The sequence below is a fragment of the Drosophila teissieri genome, chromosome 3R (genome assembly GCF_016746235.2).
Source record: "Drosophila teissieri strain GT53w chromosome 3R, Prin_Dtei_1.1, whole genome shotgun sequence".
Classification (NCBI taxonomy): Eukaryota; Metazoa; Arthropoda; class Insecta; order Diptera; family Drosophilidae; genus Drosophila; species Drosophila teissieri.
Window position 1 is genome coordinate 4766816 of NC_053032.1, and position 26971 is coordinate 4793786.

Here is a 26971-nt window from a genome sequence, read left to right on the forward strand (position 1 = left end):
CCGGATCGGAATGCTTCCACTCAAAATCCTCGCCATCGCCTCTTCACGGTAAACTCGTGCGGTTAAAGCTGCTTCCTTCCACTCAATTATATAAAGCTGCAGTTGGCGAGGTGGAGGTTCAATAAAACACGGAAAACTCTTGAAATATTGATAAAGTTTTGCCCGCACCAAGATCAAGTGGAGGAGTGAAGGTGGTAAAGTAAACCAAATACGAATCCATTTGGCGGTGCACTTCGAACGGAAGTTAAGTCCGAATCGGACAGTGCTCAGATCCCTCAACCAGCCAACTGAAAGCTACCCGAAATGAGGCAAGGAAGTGGGATGAATCCGAGAAGAGCTTAAGATGGGTGTGTCAATGTGGGGTGGAGGTGGATACTTCTTCACTGCGGTAAGCCCTGCCAAGCACTTGCATATTTGCTGAACACTCAAAACGCGCTCTTACGGCTCTTACGGCGACAGGAGCCACCTCACAAGGACGCCAGGATAAATGTATGCAAAGGCAGCCAAACGGCGGAAAACTTTAGCTGCCACACAGCCAAACTAAATGGCATATATGGAGATTTGAATGCGAAGAGCTCTTATTACACGCACAGCCGAAATCAGCAAAATCCAAACACATTGACACTGCATGAGTGTTTAACTAAGGTAACGACGAATCCGAATTCAGAATGAGAAACAGAAAAGGCACACCAGGTTTACGTCATTAATGACAATGAGCAAGAAATCAGGGAAAAAGGTCAGGTCTCTCAGCCACCTGCTATTCAAAGACACTTGAGTAGTTAATGTTTAGTAGGAACTTACACACTGATTACAAAAAAGATAAAAAAATAAAAAAGAATTGGACCGCAAATGTTTTACGATCTGGTTATGCTTTGATTTGCTAATCCTGCATCCTTAAAAACACCGTCCTCCTAAACTCATGTCTCATGGAGAACATCCTTATAAACATCCAGATGAGTTTTACTGGATGGAAAATAAGCCAGTAAATAATTGGTGTTATCATAGAAGAAGAAGTGGTCAAACAAGCTATCCTACCAACTACCTAAGCTGTAAGAAACGCAAGGAAACTTACATTTACAATGAACCCATATCCACGCAATACAATTCATTAATAACACTCACTCACTAATTATCTGAGATCCGGGGCTTGCCCATCAAACACACTCCCTGATTACCAAACCAAACAGCAATCGCAGCGACATCAACAAAAATTGTAAAACGAAGATTCTTTTTGTAAAATAAATCTTAGTATAGAATGAATCTTTTTGATACACAGCACATAGCACATACACAAGCACATAGATCTAGTAACACATATATGAACAATCTCTTAATAAACCATATGATTCAAAATGTCCAGGATATTAAAAAATAGATCATTTACTAAATTTTCGTTAAAATATTCGTATTTATATATTAATGTGGGTATTTGGTAAATTTTAAATATACGTTAAGGTACATAAGGTTACTATTTTGTTTAATTACATTTAAAAATAGTTTTCCTAACCATTAGATCGAAGGAGTATTTTTGACCTCAACTGAATAAAACCGAAAAGACAAAAACCTTTCCTAGCTCAAAACAGTGGATACCTTAAAAAATCATATGCAGACTATATCAATCTGTAGATTATGATTTATCCGATTTATATGGAGCTATCCTTTTTAGTTTCAGCCTTATTGTTGTACGACACGATCTCATTAGAATTCGCGTCGGGAAACCCCTGTTAACCCATGTGGACACACTTAACAAAAGAGAAATCCGAGTCCAGAGGCGCAATGAACTTCCGCTGCGCTGTGCGCTGTTGGCGTTGGTGGTGATGGCGCTGCCATCGTTTCCGGTGCGCTAGCTTAGATGATGTCCCAGCTAAGCAGTCGGCACAGCGCGTGACGGTGGACCAAGGATGCGGATGGGGACGAGGATGGAACCTATGTATATGCTGAGTCTCCGAGCATAGATTCCTTGGCACCCGCTATTGCAGATCCACGGGCGATGGTTTTTATTAGGCGCATATAATCATAAGAAAATTAGCCAGTATGAAATACGCACTTAAACTTGCGTTTAGCTGGCAGGATGGAACGTGCGATAGGAGGGCTGTACTTAAAATGTAAATAACATAAAGTACCTTAGTGCCTTTCCAGGGACTCGAGTCATCGCTTTGGACCCATCCTCTTCGTCCTTTCCAGGAAATGTACTTAAACGTTTCGATTTAACGCCCTGTTTTGCTTTATTCTCATCATAATTTGAAATATTTTCGGAGCTTAGGGCGCAAATTGCGCTCTTTAGCTAGTTTTGAATGGATTAGTTATCCAATGGCAGGAGCGAAGCCAGAGCTTGTGATTAAAAACGGTCTGGAAATCCGTCAGGATGGCAGACTATAGCCTCATTTGGAGGTACAGCCTACGCTTTATTTGAAACAATGAAAAGCTTAGAAATTTTAAATAGAAGGAAGCCCATAAAGTGCTGATACTAAGCCTTACAAATTGTAGTAGGCAAACCTTGATTTGACATAATATCCGACATTGAGCTTTCTCTCGCATTTTTGTCAGCCGAAATGAATGAAAATGTTTCCAGTTCTTGGCACAGTTCGCGAACACACACATCAAATTCAATATCCGCCTAGAGCTGTCATTCGCTACCTGAATTTCATTTCCGACTGTCGAGAAGACACATCCTAAAAAGCAGATTTACGCGTGCTTAGTGGCCCATTTTCTGCAAGTTCAGTTCTTTGGTCGCCGAATGCTGCAGGAGGAGTTTGAGGAGTTCCTTTTCTGGTCCATCTGGCCTTACTTTTATTATTCGTTTTACCCAACTGGGGGACTCGCTAAAAAGCTGTGATTAGAAGGCCGTTATTAAATTGGCTAGAATTTGTAATTGATTGTCTGCCGTTAACGCTTGATTCAGTGCATATAAGGGGGAAACAGCAAGGCTGGTCGAGAAACCGCTGTAGCAAGTAGCTCTGCAAACAATAAATAAACCTATAACATTTTAGTGGCACGTCGCATAAAAAGCTAAAAGCACAAAAGACGGGCTGTGGCTTAAAACAAAAGATGGGGAGAACTCCATCAAATGCTCGGAAATCGAACTCGGACTCTTACTCGGAAAAGTGGGAAAACTCTGGGCGAACAGGTTGCGAGGAGAATCAGATGAAATTTTCGAGTGGAGAGGAGGGCTATAAGCATTACATTACACACAGCTCAAATATATAAACAAAAAACTGGACTACAATTGTCTGGTATAGCAACTGCGGCTGAGGAAGAGCATAGGGATAAGGATGTGGCCGGAGCCTTGGAATATTGCCAAAAGTGGAAAGTTTTCAATTGCCAGGATTTTTGTCTCCGGGCCACACCACGCCCACTCACCTCGGCCTACACATCGACATCCACCTCAGCCCTAGACACTTGTACTTTACGTACTTCGACTCTCGCCGAGAGCGTATCAATCAACTGGGCCACGGGGCGTATAAATTGGGTATTGGGATCGCAGACAAAAGGCAACCCACTCCGCTCCAAGTACCATAACATGCCCGACCAAATGTGTTGTTTTTCAAATTAAATTTACTCCGGCCTTCAGAATCTAATCAAAGTGCTAGCCTGCAGGGCTGCCATCATGAATTTACGAGGTATACGCAAATATACAACTAGTTCAGGGAATCTCTATTTCGTGTGGCCCTTCGAACGCCACCTAAATTCATCGAAAAAAGTGTTGTTTAGAAATTTGAGTCACTTACTCTGATCTCAGAAGTTGCACACGTGATGCCTACCTTAGGGTATACGTTATTCGACCCTGCGCGTTCACCCTCGAAAACGCTTCCAAGCGACGGTTTCCTTGTGTGGGCGCTGCTTAAGACGCTCTCACTCATATCTGATCAAATCAAATCAGCCGGCTCGCCATCTGTGCTCCTGGCATCCTCACAATAAACCCCAATACGGCTCCATTTAGTTGTGGGCGTCGCCTCGATGACGCATGATTCGACGAAGGAAGTGGGCCATGGGCCATGGGCGAATGCGGAGGCTGATTCTTGTGGAGATGTGGGCTATAAATACGCCAAAGATGTGTGGCGATGGCGAAGGTTAGGGCTGGCTGGCATTTTTAGCACCCTGGTACCACACTCATCGCCGCGGGCATATATGTGGCTATTAACTTTATTCAATTTTCCTGCTCTGATGATGAATGATAGATGAAGCTGTAGTCAGATGTCTAACTAATTATGAGTAGGCGCCAACTTTTGTGGGTGATTAAAAGCACAAAGCGGCTTTTCTGAAATTAAAATGGACTTTAACAAGCATTCAAAACGCAAAAGCGGCGTTAATTAAAGCCCAAACTCGTTTTTCAAAACTTTTTTAATTATAAATCTGTTCTCGTGTTATTTATAAGCGTTTCACCTGAAACCAAAAATAGTGCAGACAGAAATCAGAATTGCAAAACACTTTTCACGCCCCAACAGCTGTTATGCTCGTTTCAAAAAATAGGCAGTACAACATTGCGCCCTTGGCAAAAGCGAGGGCCTGAAATCAACTTCCCTTGGGCAGCGGAAGTGAAATGTGAAATTTATTATTGGGAATGCAAAGAGACCCCAAAGAGAAACACACAAAAAATCCAGAAGACTATAGAGGGGGGCTCAAACAATATTTATGTTATCAAACTGAAATCAATGTGCAATATCCGCTGGCGACTCAATAAATTTAGTCAGCCGAATGCGAGCTGATTGACTCGAAATCATTGTGCGATGTTTTCCGTCACTTTTGCAATTTATTTTATGCTTTTGATTGGAATTCATTCCTGTGTAGCTGTCAGATTACTTAAAAACGCAACAACGATTCATCTTCTCAAAATTAATGTCCTGCGGGAAATAGCTATGCTAGAGATAAGAGTGAAATTTATAATTCTAGCTTTATCAGTTTATAAATACCAATCCATTTTATAATTGTTCTGTTTTGCTCTTTCAGTAAATAATAAAACGAACTATCTAGCATTATCACAAAACTGCAAATCTAATTTTTAACCCCGCTGCCTGGCTTCACTTTCGCCTTCACCCAACTTGTCCTTCCATCCCAACCGATTCCCAAAAGCTGGCAAGCTGGCGTCGTTCAAGCAGATGAATATAAATAGCACCATAAGCAATTACAACAACAATATAATGTGGAGTAGTACTATATCGCCAACAAACTCTAAGAAACTGTTGATCGGAAGCACACGAAGCGTTGATTATGTCGGTGATTGTACGAGGACAGCAGCAGGCAATATCAAAACAGGAGCAGCAGCAGCCGCAGGAGCCAAAGGATCAAAAGCCAAAGCCACCGCCATCGCAGCCACAACCCCCACAACCAAGATCTCAATTGAAATGGAGCTCCACATACAGAATAAGTGCATCTCGGCATAGCGCATCACTCTGGAGGGTGGTGCGGAGCCGCCATGGCTGCAGGGCCCCCTTAAGGCCGCGTTTTTGGGGGCTACTGGGGTCGGCAAAACAAGCATACTACAGGTGAGTCCAAATCTGCCATGGTTCACCTATGTATAACTAACAAGAGAGAACGCTATAGTCGAGTTCCCCGACTATCTGATACCCGTTACTCAGCTAGTGGAAGTGCGAAGGAGAGTCTTTAACACTGACAGTTTTTGGCGGCTTGTGGGCGTTAGAGTGCGCGTGGCAAAAAGTTTTTTGGCAAATCGATAGAAATTTACAAATCTAAAACAAAAATGCAAAAATATCAAAACATTTTTCAAAAGTGTGGGCGTGGCAGTCCTGGGCGGTTTGTGGGCGGTAGAGTGGGCGTGGCAAAAAGTTTTTTGGCAAATCGATAGAAATGTACAAAACTAATAAAAAAATTAAAAAATATCAAAACCTTTTTAAAAGTGTGGGCGTGGCAGTTTTAGGCGGTTTGTGGGCGTTAGAGTGGGCGTGGCAACATAAATAGACAAACTTGCGCTGCGTCTATGTCCCTGGAGTCTGTATGCTTAATCTCTTTCTAGCTTTTGTAGTTCCTGAGATCTCGACGTTCATACGGACAGACGGACAGACGGACAGACAGACGGACAGACGGACAGACAGACGGACATGGCCAGATCGACCCGGCTACTGATCCTGATCAAGAATATATATACTTTATGGTCGGAAACACTTCCTTCTGCCTGTTACATACTTTTCAACGAATCTAGTATACCCTTTTACTCTACGAGTAACGGGTATAAAAAGCACAATACTGAAATTTAGGTAAAATCGAAAATCGCTCATAACGTTTCGGAGGATACCTCCCAAAACGGGAGTGTTTCTGAGTGTACAAGTTCCATGAGGTAAACGTAATCCGAAATGATAAATCTTAACTGCTCTATTAAGTGTTTCCACTTCACACGTCTCAAGGCCTCGCTGGCGCAATAATTAATACGGAATGGCCAATGATAACTTAAATGTTTGCTAAGTGAGATTGAGTGCTAAAGGAATTAATACGATAGTCCGATTCGATCCAATCAACGTCGCATAGAAGGGGTCTTTGTTAACCGCTCGCATTAATCAGTTGCTCAATAATAAATTGCATTTTCAATTAACACAGTTCCCGATTAAAGTTTCCCCAATGCACACAAAACGTTAAATGGCGAGGGGATGCAAAAGAGAGAAGGATGCAAACGCTGCACATTTGATGCCCCAACTTGGCTTTAAATTATTAATGGGCCACGGGCGACCCCGTGGAAAGCTGAAAGCTGGAAAGTTTAGTGGCAAACTTTTTAATAGACCATCCCACGACAGTTGGCCCTCACCATCTACCTACACTATAGGTCCCTCCCCACCTCTTTCCCCCCCGATCCTCTCATTGCATTTGTGTGCGTGTGGGAGCCCCGTTAATTTGATTTTCGCATTGCGTGGCATCGTATCTTTTGTGGCTTATCTTTTGTAATTAGACAATGGCAGGGCACAGAGCTTGAATGCCTCACATGTGTTTACCGTATCTGCCTGCTACTGCGGGGGAGTCCATAAGCAATTGTGGTCACTGTAGCACCAAACGTGAGTGGTTCTTTAGATTTTATAAAAAGAAAAGTCAAAACCAACAGAATTTATCTGTCAGCTTATACTAAAAAAAGGTAATCAAGTACTGTACATTTCACAATCTATTTCAGTATTTATTTGCAGTACTGTCAAATTGAAAAGGTCCTAAGTAAAAGCCACTTTCGTTACGATATAAGGAAAAACCAAAGACATTAGAATAATGATAATGATTATTATAATGTCTTTGGAAAAACACATATTTAGTTTCTCTTAGAACTATTTTATTTTCCCAGTATTAGAAAAGCGAAAACGCTATTGTCGCACAGTGCCGCCTTTGATAGTTTTGGGTTACAAAAATCATAACTCTTGAACCAGGGGAGATATTTTCATAATTTTTTTTTAAATGAAAGGTAATTTAAGTACGTTTCAATTATGTTGTCGTACAATATGGTGTGATCAAAGACATTAGAATAACACATATTTAGTTTCTCTTAGAACTATTTTATTTTCCCAGTATTAGAAAAGCGAAAACGCTATTGTCGCACAGTGCCGCCTTAGATAGTTTTGGGTTACAAAAATCATAACTCTTGAACCAGGGGAGATATTTTCATAATTTTTTTTAAATGAAAGGTAATTTAAGTACGTTTCAATTGATCAAAGACATTAGAATAATTATGTCTTTGGTGTGATAAAAAGTCAATTTTATACTCGAAAATTAATTTTTTTGGAGGCAGATTTCTTTTCATTTGTTTTCTGTGAATAATATGGTACATATTTAAGGTTTTAAAAACAAAAAATAAAAACTTTTTTTTTTGTATTTTGTCCATTTTTTATATATTTTTACCTTGTTTTCCACGTTTTGTTCAAAATAAATATTTAATTTTACTTCATTTAATATTTTTGAATATTAATAATTTATCATTATACAATTATTTAAAATCATTACAAAGTCAGAAATTGAAAAACAAGCCGCCACTACAGGAAAATGTGTATGCCCACCATAAAATTTTTGCTTGTAGTAAAATTTTCACTAAGCCGCGCGTTTTTTTACGCTGAGTTGAAATTATATTTTACCTAAAAGTCTACCGCAAAGTCTGAATTTTCTACAAAAAATACCTGCTTCTTTTGCAACCCAAAAAAGGTTCAACTTTAAACACGTGTAACTTCTAAAATACTGAACCCATTTGAATCATTTGGATTGAACTCCTTTGAACTATTACCTGTCGAATGAGATATCTCATGCAACGATCCGTTGTCATCAAAAATTTAATTTTTGTCCCCTAAATGTATCTTTTGCGCCATTGTGTGTCGGTGCATGACTAGTAGATATACGTTACTCAGCTAATAAAAGTGCAAGAGAGATATAAATAATTTTATATACATATTTGGGCTACCAAACAGAAATATATAAAACAAAATAGTAAAGATGTATTTGAAAAAATTTAAGTTTTATTAAGCTGCAACGGTAAACGACAAGTTTTTCAATTTACCTCAGACAAAGTAAAATGAATTCGATTCTGTATACTTCTCGCTAAGTGACAGCCTCGATGATTACCCTTCCTTAATACCCTTTGTTTTCATAAATATCTAGGAATTTATCGAATTCCCACTTAAGTGCCTGTGAACGAATACTCTAGTGAAGCAATATTTAAAAGGGTTATAACAGAATATTTCAAAATATCGAATATATTATTTGTATGAAATGCAATCTTTTTCCCAGCCGCCAGGTTTTTTGACCACCAGGGGGAAAAGAGTATTAACCTCGTTGCGAAATACGTCCCATTTTCCAGGCACTACCAACCTACACGCCCCAGCTTTTCACCTCTCGCTTGGCAAATCCAATTAACTGCGGTTGCGAGTTGGCCGCTATGCCATTTGCTTTTCGCTTTTCCCGCAGCATGGTCCATTATTTTCCATGCATTCGTTTGTGTGTGCTATATATACCTGCGATTAATTTCAACGAATGCGATTGAGAGCGTGTATGCATCAGCTTTTAGGGTCGCTTTTCCAGGAAACCTCAACCGTTTTCCGAAATCAGCGGGCCGACTGCTTTCTCAATTCCCGTTGGATGCCTTTTATTGCTTGTAATGCTAGATTTGTGCATTTTTATGGCATTTTAAGCACTGCAAAATCAATTACGTCCTGTTAAATGGCTGTTTGTGGTCAAGCTGGTCAAGGAAATCATTTTTGGAGTGAAAAGACGTTAATCTCGCACACCATGCATCCAAAAATGTTTATAGACGCGTAAAAATAAAAATGCGAAATCAAATAACATTATTGTTACACAAGAATAACGTAAGACACGGAAAAGATTTTTCCATAAAAACACTCTTAAAATTTAATACATTTTCTAGGGCCTTTAAATATAATTACCTGCAAAAGAAATTTAAAAAGCAAGACTTTTTTTAAGAATGCATGGGTCGTTCCTTTTTTTATTTATTATATATTTAGATATAGTATTTAAAGTTGAGAAAACAAGGACTTACACATATTTTTCCCTGGTTTACAAGGGAGAAATAAAACGCAGTACATCATATCAGTAAAGCGTGCGTCATGAATATCTATTAGGGTACACTTAGAAAAGCAGCTCGGATCCACGGCGAGCTTATTTATGTGGCAGATTATGTACCGCTTTTTATGAGGCAGCAAGGAGCATAAAGAGGCGCAAAGCTACGAAGACCCACGACCTTAGCAGCGTGGAGCAAGGTGCACGGAGCACGAAGCTCAAAACTAGGACATGGAAACGGGACCAACATCAATGTCATTTCTTATTCAATTACCAGTTCAATGAAAATAAAAGTCAATGATATGCGGCGTTGACACATAAAAGCGACGCAATGCGAATCGATGTCATGAATCGATGTCTGACCCCTTTGCCACTCCACACACCCCGTGCTCAGGAGAAAAATTGCCCGTCGGTGCAGCGCATGATTTGAAAAAAAAGGAGTGCGCCAAAATCAATCCCCTTTTAGGCCAGCCCGCGGTGGCATCTTCGCTCTTTTTTCACAACGCGGCCGGTGCCCTTGCTGCCTTTCTGTTTCCTTATTGATGCCCGTAATTGAATATAGTGCGCATAAATTGCATCTGATTTCATTGTGGTGATTGGCAGAAGGGAATTTACATTTTTATTAGACGAGCTGGGATCGCTCACTTTTTCTTGACTTTCTTACTAGCAACCCCTTGAGCAGGATCATAAGTTCAACAATTAATGGTTTTTAAGAAATCTATGAATTTCCATTCAACAAAACATTCACATTCACATTTTTGTATATTGTAGGTCAGAAATCTGAATGGGAGACTTTTTTTACACAGGAAAATCGCGATGTACCAATTTATTTCATGGCTTTTTGAAGCACAAAGGCATTACTTTAAAGTGCAATCAGGCGTTAAATATCCTTTGAGCCTATCACTCACTCTACTCAGAGCCAGTACGGCATCCCCATCCAACCGGCCACAATCCCAAGCTTCCCCAGGCCCATTTCCCCATTGTGTCATTTTTTCCGCTTTCATTACCAAAAGTCTTTTTACAAACTGTATTTTATGTGTCCGATGGCCTTGGCTTTATTTGTTAAGACTCTGCGATTCCCCTTTGCAACTCCGGATCCCAGATTAACCCTAATAATAAAGTAAGTAAAAAGAGGATGCGGGTTAAGAGGGTCATTACGACAACGGCGCCATGTGAAATCCAAAAAAGTCCCGCGTGTGCGTTATGAGCTTTGGATTAGAGTTATGTTTCACTTAAGAGACTTAGAAGAGTAGGTATTAACAAATTAAAGCGGAAGTTAAAGCATGTTTGGAATTTATAGAAAAAACAAGAGAGAACGCTATAGTCGAGTTCCCCGACTATCTGATACCCGTTACCCAGCTAGTGGAAGTGCGAAGGAGAATCTTCAACACTGACAGTTTTTGTCGGTTTGAGGGCGTTAGAGTGGGCGTGGCAAAAAGTTTTTTGGCAAATCGATAGAATATTACAAGACTAATACAAAAATGCAAAAATATCGAAACATTTTTCAAAAGTGTGGGCGTGGCAGCTTTGGGCGGTTTGTGGGCCTTAGAGTGGGCGTGGCAAAAAGTTTTTTGGCAAATCGTTAGAAATTTACAACACTAATACAAAAATGAAAAAATATCAAAACAATTTTCAAAAGTGTGGACGTGGCAGTTTTGGTCGTTAGAGTGGGCGTGGCAACATTAATCAACAAACTTGCACTGCGTCTATGTCTCTGGAGTCTGTATGCATAATCTCAACTTTCTAGCTTTTGTAGTTCCTGAAATCTTGACGTTCATACGGTTAGACAGGCGGACATGGCCAGATCGACGCGGCTATTGATTCTGATCAGGAATATATGTATATACATACTTTATATGGTACGAAAAGCTTCCTTCTGCCTGTTACATACTTTTCAACGAATCTAGTATACCCTTTTACTCTACGAGTAACGGGTATAACAAGAAAGAATGCTATAGTGGAGTTCCCCGACTATCTGATACCCGTTACTCAGCTAGTGGAAGTGCGAAGGAGAAATTTCAACTCTGACAGTTAATGGCGGTTTGTGGGCGTTACAGTGGCTGGTTTGCCCCCCTCTTAAAACTAAATAATTTAAATTAAAAACGTCTATATGTACAATGCATTGGAATCTGCCACATATGTACATATGTATGTACATTTTTACAAAAGGATAATCACTCTCTTAGAACTTATCAACTTTAGATGATCTCTGATAAACAAATAAAGTTTGTCTTATGAATTAAATAAAACGAAATGAGCAGAGAAGAATGACATCCTATGCTTTAGAAATGGCGCTGCATGTAAAAAACGGTTTTCCCCCTTTCCTTGTGACTTTTTCCAGAATTTTCTTTGCTCTTGTCCTAACGAAGCCCGAGACCTTTCCAACGAATGCAAAACCGGCTCATGCGTTCTGGAGTTATAATCATTGGAGAAACTTGTTCTCAATTTTTATATATGTATATAGATAGATAAATACATTTTGTTATAATTGTATAGTATTAAAACTTGCAAAAAATGTAAAATCTTGTTCATGCTTTGTTTAATTGCATTTCCCTAAGCTCACTCCTACGCTTCGATGCACACACAGCTTATACAACCATCACCAGGCACTCGTGTGCAGTTTATTTATATGATTACATGGGGGAACGTAAAATCCAAAGCATACATTTAAACGCTTACAATTTTAATAAGCTAAAAATGTCCTGGAAAAATATGTGGCTGGTTTTGTGGGTTTTGCCGGCCAAAGGACCTCATGCAAACTCTCGGAGCGAATACTTAAAATGTTTGCATGTTGGCATGAAGAACAGAAAAGCAAGAATCGCCTACAGTGCAAAGGAAACTGGAAAAATTAAAGCTCGGTTTCCAACTGGCAAGGCTTTTATGGAGTAAAACCATTTTAATTTTTTATTTAAATTTCCTAATAATATAGTTGTAAATATTTATATAGTAATATATTTAACTTTCATACTAAACTGAATCGCCTCTTTCATGCTTATTTACAGCAATTTTTCTACCATGACTTTCCCAGGACACATCAGACGACCACGCATCGTAAGATTTACAAAAACTGTTTGGTCTGCGACACCTGCATACGTGAGCTGATGGTACTGGACGTTCCTCCCCAGGTGAGTTAGCACCTGCCACCTGGAAGCCCCAAATCTGCCATATTTCCTTCCCCGACACACCCTTGCCACAATATCCAACTTTCGATTATTCAGTTAAAAGTTTCTCTACTGTCACAGCGTGTTGAGGAATTTTCTAAAAATATGTACAAACTAGTTTTATGCAATTTTCCGGTGAATTTCATGCTGCTGATATATTAGAAAATGCTCCCCCTGGCCACAATAAATTGCTAATCATAATTGCCCCACAGACCCACACCAGTTGCAATGTTCCGCCTTTCCTCGTCTAGTGGAAATATTAACCCGAGGATAATTTAAGTCCTCCTAAGATGTTTTCTTGGTACTGAACCGGCTCTCAATAATGCCTAGACTCCAACTGGCTTCTCCAGCACTTTCGTTATTTGCGGAACAGTTTACAACCACATTTTCCATGGTATGTTCTTGAAGGAGGCTCTACCAACACTTTTTGTGAGCTTTTGTAGATCAAACAAGAGAGAACGCTATAGTCGAGTTTCCCGACTATCTGATACCCGTTACTCAGCTAGTGGAAGTGCGAAGGAGAAATCTCAACACTGACAGTTGTTGGCGGTTTGTGGGCGTTAGAGTGGGCGTGGCAAAAAGTTTTTTGACAAATCAATTGAAATTTTCAAGACTAATTCAAAAATGAAAAAATATCAAAACATTTTTCAAAAGTGTGGGCGTGGCAGCCTTGGGCGGTTTGTGGGCGTTAGAGTGGGCGTGGCAACATGAATCGACAAACTTGCGCTGCGTCTAAGTCTCTGGAGTCTGTATGCTTAGTCTCAACTTTCTAGCTTTTCCTGAGATCTCGACGTTCATACGGACGGACAGACGGACGGACCAAAGACATTAGAATAACAAGATGCGTAACGGCCATACATTGGTTTTGCACTATGCAGCCACTTTTTTGGTGACGACCAAAATTGCTCTCTTTTCGCTCGCCTAAAATTGAGAGCGTAAAAATCTAAAAATAAAATTGTCTTGCTTGTGTGAGTAAAAACATTAAAGGAGATAGTGTGTATGTGTGCGTGCTTCTGCTAGAAGACGATTTTCGGGCCGAAATCAATTTTGATCTAAGAAACAAATTTGATTAATGTTTTGGTCAATTTCGATTCAAAACTATTATGGGTTGAAAGAAGTTTTTATACCCGTTACTCGTAGAGTAAAAGGGTATACTAGATTCGTTGAAAAGTATGTAACAGGCAGAAGGAAGTGTTTCCGACCATATAAAGTATATATATTCTTGACCAGGATCAGTTGCCGAGTCGATCTGGCCATGTCCGTCTGTCCGTCCGTCTGTCCGTCCGTATGAACGTCGAGATCTCAGGAACTACAAAAGGTAGAAATTTGAGATTAAGCATACTGACTCCTGAGACATAGACGCAGCGCAAGTTTGTCGATTCATGTTGCCACGCCCACTCTAACGCCCACAAACCGCCCAAAACTGCCACGCCCACACTATTGAAAAAGGTTTTGATATTTTATCATTTTTGTATTAGTCTTATAAATTTCTATCGATTTGCCAAAAAATTTTTTGCCACGCCCACAAACCGCCAAAAACTGTCAGTGCGAAGACTCCTTCGCTCTTTCACTAGCTGAGTAACGGGTATCAGATAGTCGGGGAACTCGACTATAGCGTTTTCTCTTGTTTTAATATTCATTTGATAAAATCGATTTTTTAAAAACAACAAAATAAAATATAAGAAAATAATTTAACTGAATCTTATTTGCATTTTAAATACTGAAAATGGATAATTTTCATACTAGTAATTTGACTAAATAACTATAGTAAATAATTAAAACGTATACAAACTAGTACTTTTAACGAAAGCACTTTAATTAAAAGCTTTTAATCCACTTACGATGTTTAATGACCCAACGCGCTTCCAATAATTTCCACTCTTATATGTAGAAATATTGTGTATTATATGTACTTTGTGGTAAAATTAGCTCTGAAAAACGATATTACCAAATTATGGCTGGCCATAAAGATCAACCAACCCTATGTCAATATCTATATCCAATTATCTGACAACTCCAGTTGCCATGTAAAATATAAGGTTGGGTTGCCCCATATCTCTATCTATACTTTTAACTTTCTTTTGGTTGGTTCCATGAGTTGGCAAAGGACTTTGGCAATTAGGGAGTAGCTTTGCCATGCCCCAAATCGGAAACTGACAACGAAAATGGAAAATGACTTCACACCAATGCCGAGCACTGTCTTACATATCACTACCAGGACATCCCCGTACCATCAGTTTTTGTCTTTCTGTTTGCCACGTTTAACTATCATAAAATATTTATGGAACACACTCTGAACAAGGCCAGTTGCTGATTGGCCTTCCGCCGGGCCTTCTAGGATATGCAAAGCACGAGCTGACAAGTAAAAATAGGATTTATTTGGGATTACTAAAGAGTTTCGTACCCTTGGAAAGCAGAGAAAGCATATAAAGATCAGGTCGCGAGCTGGTTAAGTTTTAAGTATGATTCTTCAATGGCGAAGAAACCCAATGTTGGAAATCAAGGTAATCTTTTGCATAGCTTTTTATATATATCTAACGCCTAGTAGAATGGAACTATACATTTGATATCGATCGAGTTAATAGTGCCTGTTCTTTTGCATATGTACCAACATCAGTTAAAGCATCACTTCTCTTTATTCCACGGATGAATACATTTGGGACAGTCGTTGATCTAGGAAATTGAGAACTGGGCCAAGTGTGTGCTGGGCTGACAAAGTCGCCAAAAGATATGGCCCGGGGAGGATTCTGTGGAACGCCATGGATACTCATCCCTTTGAATCCCCCGGACTCGCGAATGAAGAGGACGAGGACGAAACGGCAAGCGGAGCAAAAGAGTTGACAAGCAAGCGTCGGGCAGCCAGCCAACCGCATCTATTGTCATATTAACTACGTGCCGAGCGACCCCTTTTCGACAGTTCGCCAGCGCCGCCCATACCGCCTCTCGATGCTTTTCAATGCTATTCATGTCCATTTTGGCGTGAATTTGTTTTCGAGCAGCGCTTTTTTGCTCTCTTTTGTTACACTCTTTGTTGTTCATCCATTGTGCTGACCAAATGGCTGACTGTTGTCTAAAAGCGGACCAACAGGGTTTTTGCTGTCCAGAATTGGGGTAGGATCGAGGAGGGGCCCGCAGGTTGGGAGCCTTCACTTCGCCGTAGCCTGTTTATTGTGCGGCATTTTTCATCGTCAAGTGCACTGCCTGGCAGTCATAACTCAAAGTCCACCTTAATGGTTTCCAATTGTACAAACAGCATTTTTGCTCATGTTCACCAGAGCCAGGGGAGAACAGGTGTTTTTGTGGGTCTGTGTTGCTGTGCGAAGTATTGACCATTTGGTTGGCCATTGTTTTATTTGCTGCTTAAAGTCACTTGAAATCACCATCTGGAGTGTCCCCCTTCAAGCCCATGGGAATTAGTAGGCACAAACCTCCCAGAAAATTAATCACCCTTGACAAATTAGAGTGCATGATATTATAGTTAATATCGAGCCCATGACATAATGGGACGGTAGTGAACTTATCAGGAATAGTTGGTCGTTGTATTCTTTTTTTTCCAACTGAAGAGTCCCCAGAAGTACATACAATTAAAAACAAACGCATAACAACAAGAGAGAATGCGGAATAGTGGAGTGCGAACAAGAAATTTTAACAATTTCTGGAATATTGCAGAATATTGGCAGAATTTGGAAGAAAAAAATAATAAAATTAAAAATTTGGGCGTGTTAGTTTTAGGCTGTTTGTGGGCGTTGGAGTGGGCGTGGAAAAAAACTTTTTGGCAAATCAATAAAAATTCACAACACAGTTAGAGATGGCGTGGCAGCATTTGGAAAAAAAACTTGCGCTGCGTCTATGCCTCTGGAAGCTGCATGCGTAATCTCAACATTCTAGATCGATACGTTCGTACGTTTTGAGATCGATACGTTCATACTGACAGACAGACAACGGGCGGACAGACGGACATGACCAGTTCGACTCGGCTTTTGATCCTGATCAATAATATATATACCTTATATGGTCGGAAACGCTTTCTTCTGCCTTTTACATAAGGGGTCGATCACAATCCTCAAAAAAAACAAAATAACTTAAAGATAACTTATGTTTAAAAAAAATATCCAATCATACATCATACATATACATACTTTTTAAAATCTCTCATACTTTTAAAAAAAAACCTCAACAGGTTTAATGAAAAGAAGTAGTTCATGCCTTAATTGATAAAAAGAGGTTCTAAAAGGCATAAATGTGTTACTTAATACATATCTACATTCCAATGAAACCTATTAAACTAACTCTTCGTCTTAAAAGGTGACCACCGTGAATGTACTTTAACAAAGATCTGTAAAAACATCGATGTTACTATCGATACTATCAGTGAAGAGCATTTCCTCGGCACTTGTTCCATTACTTGCTTTTTTATATTTTTTTCTAAGATGGCAATTTTGTATGTATTGTGATAGTATCGGGGCCCGAACATACGAACTGGCTAATTATGTGAAATCTATCTCCTTTATTATGTCAGTCTCTTTCTATTTCTCAATAAACGTCCATACCTAAAATAATTTTTTTTTATCAATCCACACCGATTTGCAAATCATTTTAGTGTAGCCTTAAATCTATGCCGAATTCTTTTTCTAAAAAAACAAAATTATGCGCATAATTTGAGGAATTTAGTAAACAGACTTGATAAACTATATCTAAATACTACGATCTAGGAAATTGTTTTATTTTACGATAAGAAAATGCTATATTAAATATTTATGTTTATTATCGAACGCATTACCTAGGTAGTCCTCTACTGAACCCCAGAACACCTAACTAAAAATAATCGATCGAACCTGCTGACCCAGATATTCTGACTAATAAGAGTCAGGCAATCAGGTTGCCAGCCAGACGGGAGCTCAGCTTATTAGCTTGGTATCCACCAAGTCCGTCATGTGTCCCACACATCGTGAATCGGATCCAAGAGGGCAACCGTGCGGCAATTACAACAGTTACAGCAATTACAACTGGGCCAGCAGACGGCGAGAATCCTGGCTAAGGAGCTGCTCGCATTTCAAGCTCGCAACGCACCCTGTTAATTAACAAAGCTACAATTATCACAATGCACCGAAGACCGGAGGAAGCGTAAATTAAATTAAATTTAATCAAAAACGTAAATCTAGCTATGTAAGTTAGTGTCCGACGCGAGTGGCGTCGACTGTCTGCCAACCGGAGTGACGCAGCACCCGTGCCCAGAAGGTCGCGAAGGGGATGAACCGAGATGCTGAGAGCTGGAGAGCTGACAAGCCAAAGGACCAGACCTAAAGCCGCCAAGGAATGCGGACCCCAAGGCTGTTCAGCCGTGCATGCGGTCGAGAATCGGAATATGGAATCTATGGGGTGGCATTGAAGTTGCCACTGATGTGCCTTAAAAATAAGCTAGACCGTGTGTGTATTTATGTATTTTGATGCACATGGCACAACTTTATGAATTCGTGCCCAATGATGAATTATCAACGAAATTTACAAGACTAATAAAAATATGAAAAAAGATAAAAATATTTTTTAAAGGTGTGGGCGTGACAGGCTTGGCCGTCTTGTGGGCGTTAGAGTGGCCGTGGCAAAAAGTTGTTTCACAAATCGATAGAAATTTACAAGACAAAAAAATATGAAAAGATATCAAAACGTTTTCAAAAGTGCGTGACAGTTTTGGTCGGTTTATATGCTCTATGTCTCTATAATCTGTACGCTTAATTTCAACCTTCTAGCTTTTATAGTTCCTAAGATCTCCACGTTCATACGGACGGACAGGCAGACGGACGGACAGACAGACAGGGCCAGATCGACTCGGCTTAGTCCTGATCAAGAATATATGTACTTTATAGGATCGGAAACGCTTCTTTCTACATGTTACATACTTTTAAACGAATCCAGTAAATTCAGTAAAAATACAGCTGAGCAGTCAGCACTAGATTTTGCTGATTGTTCTTCCGGAAAGTCTCGCCTTCTGCTCTGGTCTAGGCCGCTTTTGACTTTTGTTTGTGTATAATACGATGCGACGTAAATTTAATTGTAACGTTTACTTACTGTCTTTCCACCTCCCAAATCCTGGTCATTAGTGCCCGGAGTGGAAAATGTGGCCACCTGCCTGCGGTGGAAAACTGTCTGCTGATTTGCGATTCGACGCTTTCGGATCAGGCGTATGCCAGGTGGAAGCCAAATAAAACAAGAGAGAACGCTATAGTCGAGTTACCCGACTATCTGATACCCGTTACTCAGCTGTCAACACTGACAGTTGTTGGCGGTTTGTGGGCGTTAGAGTGGGCGTGGCAAAAATTTTGTTGGCAAATCAATAGAAATTTTTAAGACTAATTCAAAAATGAAAAAATATCAAAATATTTTTCAAAAGTGTGGGCGTGATAGCTATGGGCGATTTGTGGGAGTTAAAGTGGGCGTGGAAAAAAAGTTTTTTTGGCAAATCGATAGAATTTTACAAGACTAATACAGAAATGAAAAAATATCAAAACATTTTTTAAAAATGTGGGAGCGGCAGCTTTGTGCGGTTTTTGGGCGTTAAGGTGGGCGTGGCAAAAAGTTTTTTGGCAAATCGATAGAAATTTACAAGACTAATACAAAAATGAAAAAATATCGAAACATTTTTCAAAAGTGTGGACGTGGCAGTTTTGGGCGGTTTGTGGGCGTTAGAGGGGGCGTGGCAACATGAATCGACAAACTTGCGCTGCTTCTATGTCTCTGGAGTCTGTATGCTTAATCTGAACTTTCTAGCTTTTGTAGTTCCTGAGATCTCGACGTTCATACGGACGGACAGACGGACGGACAGACGGACAGACGGACAGACGGACAGACGGACGGACAGACGGACGGACAGACGGACATGGCCAGATCGTCTCGGCTATTGATCCTGATCAAGAATATATATACTTTATATGGTCGGAAACGCTTCCTTCTGCCTGTTACATACTTTTCAACGAATCTAGTATACCCTTTTACTCTACGAGTACGAGTAACGGGTATAAAAACTTTTTTAAATATAAACAATATTCCGGACAGCTTCGTTGAAATTATGTTTTTGTGTACCTAAACAGGTGGAAAATATATTAAGTTTATTACGGAATACTCAGTACTTACTTAATTTTTTTTAACAAATTTGAATACATGTAGAATTTAATTATTGGACTGCTACCTTCAGGCAGCCTAAACAATAATTTGTTTAAGGAACAGGACTTAGTAATATTATTGTATTAGAGATATAGTAATTATTTACTGGCACGCAGAAAAGTATCAACTGCTATACATTAACCTGAAGTGTAACCTCTCCAGCTCTCCATTGCATTATGGTCCACAATTCGATTTTTTGGTAAAGTCGAAAAATTCAGTTACATGGTTCAAACTTCACACATTTCATTGTTATGGCATTGATAATTTGTGAAACAAAATTTAGGCCATCGCGACCACGACCACGCCCACGCTGGCCGTCCCTGCAAACTGTTTGATAGTATATTAAGAATAAATATATATTATTTCCTGTTATATTTAATTGCTTATTTATTTTTTAAATGCAATTTTCTTCTTCATCCAATTCAATTTTATAAATATCCTCATCGTCATCAGAATCGCACTGCAGCTCGTTTTCTTTTTCAGCTGTAGACGGAAACTCCAAATGACTTAATACCTCTTTTTAGAAGGGCTTTTTTTTATTTTTTCTTTCTCTTTAGAAAAACACTCGACAATAATGGATCTTAGAAATCTATAGCTTTGTGAAATATGTATATCAGTCATGATTAAGCCGACAATTTTTCCTTGAATGCGACCTTTTGTAAACTTCAGAAACATTTTTGCTTAAGCATCCTAGTGGAACCAAAGTCGAATTATTAATCTGATAATCGTTAACCAATATTTTATTAATTGTTGGTGACTTCGGATACCATATAATACAAATATATATAATTACCAGGTTGTTTCAGAAGATAATTGGAAGAAGTAGCGATTAAAATAGCGTGAAATTTATTCAAAAGGTTTATTTAGTTCTCTGGGAAAATATTTATGATGTAACTATTAAAATTATTGATTTTTTTTTGTCTATTTCCTTTATTATCTTAGATTCCAAAGAGTTTTTATTAATTTTGTACAATCTGGACCAATTAGTTTCTGTCAGCATGGAACAGCTTATTAGTTATATTTCACGAAAGACGATGAACGCATGTTAGTTTTCTAAACAAATAAACACATAAATTGGACATGACACAACATTAAATTCATAGAACTATATATGTACATATAAAACAAGAGAGATCGCTATAGTCGCGTTCCTCGACTATCTGATACCAGTTACTCAGCTAGTAAAAGTGCGAAGAAGCCTTTTCAACACTGAGAGTTTTTGGTGGCTTGTGGGTGTTAGAGTGGGCGTGGCAACATGGTCAACAAACTTGCGCTGCGTCTATTTACCTGCTTTTATAGTTCCCGAGATCTATACATACAACATAATGCAACTTAATATTTTGGTGCAAATTTCTATTCGGAAATAAGTTGATCGCTAGCTCGATCAAGCTCACTTTTAAAAACTGTGAAAAGCCTTTGGTGGCGCTTTTAAAGCGTTCAATTTATTTATTATTATTTATTTACTTTTAGATTACGATACGAAAACAACGATATATTAACATTGAAAAATCCACTTTATGCCAAAAAATCGAATTCTGGACCAAAGTGCATTGTAAGAACAGCTTTGTGCCTTGTCCCCTGATATTCATATTTAATAAATATGAAAGGAAAGATTGCTAAAGTCCAAATACTAAATAAATAAGTTCTAAAATTAATAAGCGACAAAATATGTGTGTTCAGTGCACTTTGCCCCAGACAAATTTTTTTTGAGTCCAACCAAAGTGAATGAATTAATGGCTGAACTCTGTAAAATTTTGAAACTGAATTTTATGGAACTTCTTGTACTAAATACTATAAAGAGTGAATTTATTAAGGTATCTAAACATTACTGTTTGAATGTAATCAATGTAATCAAACCAAAAACCAACAAACTGCTTTTGTCCTGCTGGAAAACAGCAAATAATACCTTGTAGTCGGTAGATTGGCATTTCGAAATAGAGAACAGCATCCATCCATTTCCATCCATATTCATGTCTTATTTCTGCCAGATGGGATAAAGTTATTAACGTTTTTCCCAATTCCCTATTTGTTTTTCATACACGTGCCAAAATAATGCGTAACGGAAACACAACTCAACCGTGTGGACACATGTGACTGTTTGTTTTTTTGCCCGTTTGCTTGCGGAAATATGCTGAAAAAAAACAAACACCCGCCTAATTGGCACGGCAATCGCAATCGCCATCCGCCAGAAGCGATTTCCGGCTGACAACTTCGCTGAGTGGAACAATGGACATCCGCTGGGGCTGCGAACGGTGCACGCCTATGTCTTGGTCTACGACATGGGCAACTTGGATACCTTTCAAGTGAGACCCACACTTCGATATACCTTAACGACATCCCTTACGATCCCACACTTGTTCCCATTCCAGTACTGCCGCTCGATGAGAGATCAGATCTTGGACAGTTTCAGTCATCGTGATTTTAGCATAATTGTGGTCGGCAATAAATTTGACAATGTGACTGTGGCGCAGGCCAACTCGCAGGTGAGTGGAATTTATGTTTTCCCTCTTCTCGGCAGCCATCAAATCACTTAAATTCATCGAACTTCTTAGGTACTACGCTAGAATGAAGTTAGGCCTGGTAATCGCTTAACTTTGATATTAGCGAGAAAGTATACAGGTATACTTCCGTAGTACAGGTTGAAAGTAACATAAAAATGTTTTATAATATATTTTTTTGAAATATTTTACTTTTAAAAGATATAAAACCTAACACTTTTCTAAGTCGAAACCAATTTACATTTTGTGGACGTTAGAGTGGGCGTGGCAAAAAATTTTTGGCATATCGATAGAAATTTATAAGACAAATACAAAACTGAAAAAAATAAAAACATTTCCAAAAGTGAGGGTGTGGCAGTTTTGGACGGTTTGTGGGCGATAGAGTGGGCGTGGCAACATGCGTCAAACTAGCGCTTCGCCTATGTCTCTAGAGTCTGCAGGCATTTCTAGCTTTCATAGTTCCTGAGATCTCGACGTTCAGGCGGACGGACGGACGGACAGACAGACAGACATGGCCAGATCGACTCCGCTATTAATCCTGATCAAGCATATACATATATACTTTATGTGGTCGGACCTTCTGCCTGTTACTTACTTTTAAACATATCTAGTATACCCTTTTACTCTACGAGTAACGGGTATAAAAATATTGATTAGTCCCAAGATAGACAATTTGTTCCATCGTCGAAGTCAATTTCCCGTAAAGGACGAAGGACTCGGCTATTTACGGTTGGCAGTTATTGGTTTTCAGCAGACTTTCACTCAATATCGAATCCTTTACATTATCGCACTCTCACATATCTATTCGACGGACTGGCAGGAGCTCAAGGATATTTCCACGCTGGTGCGCAAACATTGGCGTTGCGGCTACATCGAGTGCTCGGCGCAGTGAGTAATCAATAACCCCTTTGCCATCAAAAATGTGGGCTAAGCAAGGCTTCTTTTCTCCGGGGTCTTCCGCAGATATAACTACAAAATCGGAGACGTTTTCCGTGAGCTGATGGGCTGCACCAGCGCGGGAGGAGGAGGCGGCGCCGGCGGAGGCATGGCCGGGGTCGGTGGCCTGGTTGGCACTGAGTACTCACAATCAACTAGAAATAAAGGACGCTGTACAATACTGTAGCAAAAGTTGCATAAGTTTTATAAGCAAACGCGCTGATCTGGCGCATTACATCCAAGTGAATTCGTTGCGAGCTGCCGCAGCTGGGACACGGTGGCGTATACGCAATCTCCAGGGAGGAAGCACAAAGACGAAATTGTTGCCCGTTGCCAGCGCTTGCTGATGCATATTTTACCATATATTTTTAATGGCCACACTCCGCACAGCTTCTTCTTTGTTTGCTATTATTACAACATTTTTCTGGCTGTTTCCATGAACGCTTTTGGTGTGCTCATTTTAATGGCAATGCCACACGGAGACACGTTTGGTCAGCACCCAGATCCCGATCCTGACGACAGCTTTTGTGCGTCCGCATTTGCAATTCAATGCTGCTAGCTGGCAGGAAGTGCAGTGGCCATGAATATGCAGCGATATCCGCAAACGGCAGCCACAATTGCCTTCAAAAGTTTTATTCCTTTGCGGCTATTATCATCATTGGCGTTATTACTTCTGTCGTGGATCGTAAGTAGGTAATTAATCCCACCATAATTTACAATACGTTTCATGTAAGAACGAATAACCTTGTTATAAAGCGAACTAAAGACGTATAGGAACTAAAGTAGTCGACCTAAGCTATACACATATACTTAAACATATATGTATACATTAACGTTGTGATCATTTCAAGAATTAGTTCTTAAGGTACACCGACCCAGAACGCCGGCTTATGTCAAGTAAATTCAAGTATCCGAAACGGGATTACCAGAAATATTTAGCTATAGGACTACATACGATTAAGAGCAATTTAATAAATATCCCTAAGTGTTTGAAAAGCGATTGAAGGCGGTAAAATCAACCAGTTATAATCATCCCATGAAAATCCTCAACAGGCCTTTTCCATAATCCATACATGTTTTCTGCGCACAAGAGCAATTGGACAACCTTCGAAAATTACTTGAAATTATTTTCAATCCGAATCTGGCATCAATATAATGCAATATCCCTTAAGCCAAATATCACCACAAATCATTGTGTTTACAGATAATTAAAAAATCATATCTATAATTTGTCTATGTTTCGACATCGAGAGGCCGTGATCCAGAAGCCTTAAGAATAGAGAAGCAAATATGTACTTCATAAAACACCTTAGAGTAAAGTAAGAATACAACTTGATCAAAGCGCACAAAAAACGAGGATTGTGTTACCATCGCATTCTCGAAGTTGTCACACTGCAGATCAATGATCGAAAGCAACATTTGGGTAGAGTAGTATCAATTTGACCGATCTATTAGGAAGGTATTGAGACACCCTACCGTACTATCCACAGGCGATAGTCAAGTTAATAAGGTTCTGTGCTGATCTACGAAACACGTACATACCATTCTGATCTCTTTCGTTACCTCAAGAAAACAACTTAAACTACTCAAAAGAAAAGCAATCAAGGCTGACTTTGTACATAGGGATTTCAATGAAAGAACTTGGCGAAAAGCTATGGAAACCGACTTTTACAGCAATATAAGTAAGCTCTAACTGATGCAAGGTACATAAATGGGCGCACTGCCAAGATTGGTTCCACTCTTAGTTGAGTGCTCGGCTTAGATTCTGGGAATAGCTGAGGTAACAAGTATCTTAAAACAATTTTACGACATTACTATATTTCAATGTTAAGCAATGCAAAGTCAATAATAATACAAGGGGACTAGCCCATTATTGTTATATACATTATTATTATACATTTGTCGGATTTAAGTTCGAAGGGGTAAGATTTCAAAGATGCTTCGTTTTAGGATTTCATTATGCAAATTTTTAGAGTGTAGCTTTAAGTTCGAAGGGGTAAGATTTCAAAGATGCTTCGTTTTAGGATTTCATTATGCAAATTTTTAGAGTGTAGCTTTTCATACATGCTTATTTTATATATTAACAACGTACAAAAATAGGTACACATAACCAGTTGTCTACTACTCCTACATAAATAATGTGTTTTGCGTCAACATCGGAATCTCATACGATTACAAAAATATAAATTATATCTCGTTTAATGAAAAATATAATTTCCTTGATAATAGTTTTAGTATTCCCATTTTTGTATATTTTTTGTGGCACTTGCAAGTCAACATATATCTTAAATATTTTTGTTATTTTTGGAATATAACAAAAAAATTAACTTTTTTACAACAATCATTTGGATGATTCTGGTGCAAGGATGTTCACCGACTTCAGAAATATCACTAAAGCGCGGACATCCTTTTAAAAACTCTGCTGCTGGAGTTTGCTTAAACTGCTGTAGCTTTGTTAATTTTACACAATATTCTTGAAAATTAAATAAAATTAAAAAACCTTACCCCCTCTTTAATAAAGGAAGAGCTGTCTAATGATATTAGCAGCCTCAAAACAGGGAATTTTCAACCTGTACCGATTACCGAACTGAAACCAACTTGAGAAATGATGATATGCCTCTATCCAAACTCTATGAAAACCCATTCCAAATTTCCATTACTCTTCGCATGTAAGCAACTAAAATCCCGAAATAGACATACTTATATAACATACCCATATATACACATATTTAAATGTAACGATAATTGTACTAGTTTGGTTCAGGTTTTACCTTGGTTTCCAACTTTACGGATTCGTCAAAATGGCTGTTAATTTTTGAGAAATAAAATACTAGCGCAAAACAGTTGAGAGAGTTATAAAATGGTTAAGCAAGGACAATTGTTGAATTATTTACATTCAAGCAACGCAAAGCCCGTGGCAATTTAAAAACAGGAGAATGTAGTGTAGCAAATGAAATAAAATATATACTACAAATCAAATGCTTCAACTGCTTGTTGTTTGTTCATGCCATTCAAACGTAACTAAACTTAAGTGAAGTCGCTAGGTTTAGATAAGTATTACTAACGGCGTAAGGCGCTCATGATCTCTATTATTTTTTTTATAATAAAAGGCATGACGCAGATGCAAGTAGACAAAAATTGTTAATTGGACAGAGTAGCAAGAGAAACGCACCGAACAAAATGTTAAAGCAATCGATTATAAAATGCCGCCGGAAACGGAAGGTGACAAATTGTACTTAGTGTAGAACGCAGAGCGATGGTGTATGTTCGACGACAACCGTTAGCAAAGTAGAGAATGTTTTTGGAAAATGCGCTTCGGCGCTGAAAATAAAAGCAGTGATATATAAAAATAAAATCGCTGACAATTGTATTACTTGGGCAGGGGACAAGTCTAGACATCTTATCAATGCGATCCATACAGAGATCTGAAACTGGTTTGTAAAAGCACTAAATCAAAGCATTAGATACCATGCAAATGGAATGTTTCCTGCTTTTTGCTAGTTAAAAAGAAGATGACATTTAAAAAAGAAAAATGTTTATTTATTTTAAAACTACAGATCACAAAACAAGTGAGAATGCTCTGGTTTCCACTACCTGCAAACCAGAAATTACAACATATTCCGAAATATTTTTAGAAATTGGGGAAAAATAATAAAATGAACAAAAAACCAAAGAGAATGCTTTAGTTCAGTTCCTCGACTATCTGTTACCGGCTAGTAGAAGTGCGAAAGA

At 39.0% G+C, this 26971-nt stretch overlaps 1 protein-coding gene across 1 annotated transcript; it reads left to right on the forward strand.

Moving 5' to 3' along the window:
- Positions 1–5138: 5138 nt before the first annotated feature.
- LOC122620521 (ras-like protein family member 10B) lies at positions 5139–26506 on the forward strand. The gene is given in 6 exon segments (XM_043798019.1): positions 5139–5483; positions 12489–12611; positions 21995–22108; positions 22175–22288; positions 23124–23191; positions 23267–26506. Coding segments are annotated over 6 exon segments (924 nt in total). The 3' UTR covers positions 23427–26506.
- Positions 26507–26971: the final 465 nt, after the last annotated feature.